General features: G+C 44.6%; 1 protein-coding gene across 1 annotated transcript; it reads right to left on the bottom strand.

Annotated features, from left to right (window-relative positions):
* Window positions 1–644: 644 nt before the first annotated feature.
* Window positions 645–1311, bottom strand: LOC122477030 (melanoma-associated antigen B5-like). The gene is given in 3 exon segments (XM_043569963.1): window positions 645–1046; window positions 1049–1251; window positions 1254–1311. Coding segments are annotated over 3 exon segments (663 nt in total).
* Between the last annotated feature and the right edge of the window lie 2814 nt (window positions 1312–4125).

The raw sequence follows: 4125 nt of genomic DNA, 5'->3' as shown, positions 1-4125 counted from the left end.
CGATTCAAGGATTTTTCTTTTCTTTCACGTCTGAGATGCATCATCTTAGGGTATGGCATCTGATCACCATTCCCACAACCTCAGTCTAGTCCACTGCATAGTTTAATTTGAAATTACATGACATGGTTTGACCCACAATATCCCAAAACTTAAACGGTCTTATTTGGGGGAACTTACACTCTGCCTGGCCCCAGGGAACCTCCCTTCTCCCTCATTGTGTTTTTTTTTTGTTTGTTTGTTTGTTTTTGTTTTACTTTTTTGTAAGACACAGAGTTTTGGGATCCTTATGATCCCAGATACTAGTTTGTAAAATTCTATGGGAAAGGATGGGTCTTTATCTTAGCATCCCCACTCCTAGCATGGAGCCTTCCAGAAAGCACGTACTCAGTAGACATTTGGGGAATAAAAGAGAGAATGAGGTCTAACTTGTTATGATTTGGCATATCCTAAAACTAAACATATTGAGGTATAAATTATTTAATTTTATAAAGCAAAAGGCTGAAAGGAGTAAAGAACACCAAAGTTGATCGTGTTTTATTGTTTTTTTATATTCCATTATCACAATACATTTAATATGAGGTTCTTTTACATTTCCATGAAAATCCCTATTGTGAGGTTATGTTTTCTTACTGCGATAATTTTTTTTAAAAAGCCTCAGACTTCAGTAGTCTGTTACACACAGTAGCTATAGGTCTGGCTTCAGCTCTTAATTCCTCATCTTCCAAAGTTTCTTTATATCTTGCTGAGAAGACACTGGGAACTGTGTCATTGAACTTGGCCAGTAATTCAAGGACTTTCATCTTAATGGTTTCAGTGTGGGCTTTTGGGCCCCATAGGAACTCATAGCATGGAGGATCACTGTTGGACACTTGGCAGTGTTCCAGGTACTCTAGCTTCACCAAATCTTTGGTGATGAGCTTCTTACGCTCCCCATAGATGGAGTGCTTCCTCCCACCATATACTTGCATCATATTCAGGCATTTCCAGCTGTCTTCCTCAGCAGCACAGTCGCCCTTCATGAAGATCACACCCAGGACTGTCATCAGGGTAGACCGGTCTTGGGTAACCCCCTGCCGGCGCACACCCTCCCATTGTTAGGGAGTTTCACTTTGCTGACAAGGTCATAGGAGTGGCTGGTTGAATCCACTTCCTTGAAGTCTACCGCAAAGACAATCTCGATATGTTCAGAGGCTCTCTTAATGATCTCAGAATAGTATTCTTTGTAAGTTTGGCCACTAATCTTTAGCATTCCTTCAGAATGGGCTCTTTCATTTTATATTGGTACAGAAGAAACTGTTCCAACAAACCCATCAAAGCATGTGATCTCAGTAAAAGGTGGGGCCCAGAGAAACATATATGTTTCTCATCTTGGCTATTCTCACCATCAGATATTGTACCAAACATTTCTGAAGTAATGGTGGTAGATGGGGCTCCTCAAGACTCTTCGGAAGTGCTAATTGAGTCATTAGCTGATAAACTCTGGGTATTACCTTCTGAAACAGGGGAAGAAGAGGGAGGAGACTCTTCCACTGCTACAGGGGCCTGAACTCTTGTGTCACCTCGAGACTGGTGACATTTCTTATGAGTGCAGTGCTTATTCTTCTGACCCTGAGGGATGATGGCTGTGATCAACGTCATTGGTCAGGAGTATGAGTAGGAGAGCAGGTGGTGAGGTCCCACTAGAGGAGGAGGAAGGTTGATGGGGTGTGTGCACCTTTATAAAGAAGGTACACTTGGTTTTCCTCAAAGGCACTTCTCTCACCACCCACAGGGCTCCTTTCCTCCCAGTTGGCTTATCCCATGGGAAGCTTGTGAAGGAAATTAGAGATTTAGGCTGCTTCCTGTCAGACCTGCCTCGGGCATACTGGGGTGATAGCAGGAGCTGCTGGTCTTGTGGTTGAGAAATCACCTATTTCACAGTCAAGACCATCATTCAACTAGTGGCCAGTCATGGGGTTTTTGTTTTGTTGTTTGTGTCTGTTTGTTTGTTTCACCTCTGTTCCTCTGATGTTGACATCACAAACCTCCCTGGTACCCATGATGAGGAAGTGAAAGGGGTCCTCAGCTTATGTTTCCTGTCCCGGTCTGACTGTTCAGTGGGGAGTTTTCTATCTTGGCCTCTTTGGGGTCCTCAGTCCTCATTAAGGTCCTTACATGGGGTCCATATAGGGCCTGACACCTCCACCCCTTGCACTGAAGTGTAGCTGCACTTTCGATCTAAGGATTTCATTTCCCATAAACCTAATATATATAAGCATTGGGGCAGTTTCTACTTGAAACTCCTGCCCTGGTTCTTCAAGGGCTGAAATTAGGGGCAGAGCCAGAATCTTTGCTTTCCTTTATGCCTCGTGGTGAGTAGTCCTTTGGTCCTCGTTTTGAGCCCTGACCCTTTCCATGGCCTGGAATTCCTCCCTCCCTTGCCCGTAGGCCTGCCCCTCATATCACAGCCTGCACCACCCTGAGACCCCTAGAAGAAAGTGGGACTCTCATCTGATCCTACCTGTCCTTGGTCTCCTGAGGCTGAGAGTAAGAAACTAATGCTTTCCTACTCCTACTCTTAAGGGGTGTGTGGCTCCCTTAGTCCACAGGGTATTCCTTTGATCTCCGAAAAAAAAAAAAAAATCTTCCCACTGCTGCTGCTTAGGCCATAGTCCTATAGACCAAGTTTCTCAACCCTATATGACACCATAGGAGGAAGTATGTCGTATTCTGTCATCAATGCCCAGGTATCCAAAGGGTGCCAGCAAAGTCAGAGTTCTGTATGATTAATTCAGTTCTGAGGGAAAAGAGCTCCCTAGGTCCTTACTCAGGATCCTCACCTTGACTAGGACCTGAGACTCCTTTCTTCGCTTGCCTGAGATCCCTTCCCTTAGAGCAAGGCACTCGGGTTTCTGACCCTTTTCTTGTCGAGTCAGCCTGACATCCTTACCGAGGCATCCCAGGGTTGATGGCAGGGGCAACCTCTGTGCCAGCTCACTATTCTGGGGTCTGGGGTCTCCACAGTCATCACTCAGGATTCTGCCCATGTTGAGTGGCAGTACCTGGGATGCCTCCCTCTATTGTTAGGTCTCAAAGCCACAGGCCGAGTCCATCACTCCCCAAGGTGTCAGAGAGGGAAAGTCAGGGAATGCTGCATGAAGCTACTCCTGCTTACGCCTTTCCAAGTACGGCATCAGGATTCAGGCTCCTTGGGGCCCTCTCTGATCCTGGTCTTCACTTAGGATCTTCATCTTGACTTCCACCAAGCCCTGGGTTTCTGCTTTCTTTCAACCTAAGATTACCCATGTAGACCAAAGCTCAAATGTCCCTGAGAGCCCTGAAAATAAGTGAGGGAAGGCTTATCTTGGCACTTCTGCCTTGGCCTCCTGGGTCTGAGAAGGGTCACAGGCTAATCTTCCTATGACTCTAGTTATTATGGGGTGTTGGTCTCCTCAATCTTAATTTATCAGTCTTCCTATAGACTTGGGTCTTTTTTTATATAGTTTAAAAACCAAATACAATTATTTTTTATTACAGGGTCACAGTCTTTCATATTCAGTGCTTTGGGGGAAAGTCTTTTCTTGAAACAATTCCTCAAATCGTGTTGAAAAACATTTCATGTCTTCTGCAGTGCCTCAGACGTATAAATAACAATATTAAGGGGCACCTGGGTGGCTCAGTCGGTTAAGCGTCCGACTTCAGCTCAGGTCATCATCTCGCCATTTGTGTGTTCGAGCCCTGCATGGGGCTCTGTGCTGACAGCTCAGAGCCTAGAGCCAACTTTAGATTCTGTGTCTCCCTCTCCCTCTACCTCTCCCCTGCTCACACACATACTCTCTCTCTTGAAAAGAAACAAACATTTAAATTAAAAAAAAAATAAACATTAATATACATATTTGTCAGTTAAACAGCTAAAAATGGTAATTTCACTCTTGCGCAGTGATGGTCCAGATTAGGTTTCAAGGGAGTTAAATTTCTGATGACCAGAGCACCATCCAGAAACCTGGGGAAAATTTCTCATGGTACAATCCAGTTGACTGACGTTAACTTTTCCATTTGCAAGAATAGTAGGCCTAATGCTCACAGGTAGTTACTATTTTGCTTTCTCATTAGTTGTCTGAGATTCACCACACAATGCAGTTTCCT

The sequence above is a fragment of the Prionailurus bengalensis genome, chromosome X (assembly GCF_016509475.1).
Source record: "Prionailurus bengalensis isolate Pbe53 chromosome X, Fcat_Pben_1.1_paternal_pri, whole genome shotgun sequence".
NCBI classification, from domain to species: Eukaryota; Metazoa; Chordata; class Mammalia; order Carnivora; family Felidae; genus Prionailurus; species Prionailurus bengalensis.
Note: the sequence above shows the minus strand (reverse complement) of the source record. Positions and strands in the feature narration are given on the sequence as shown.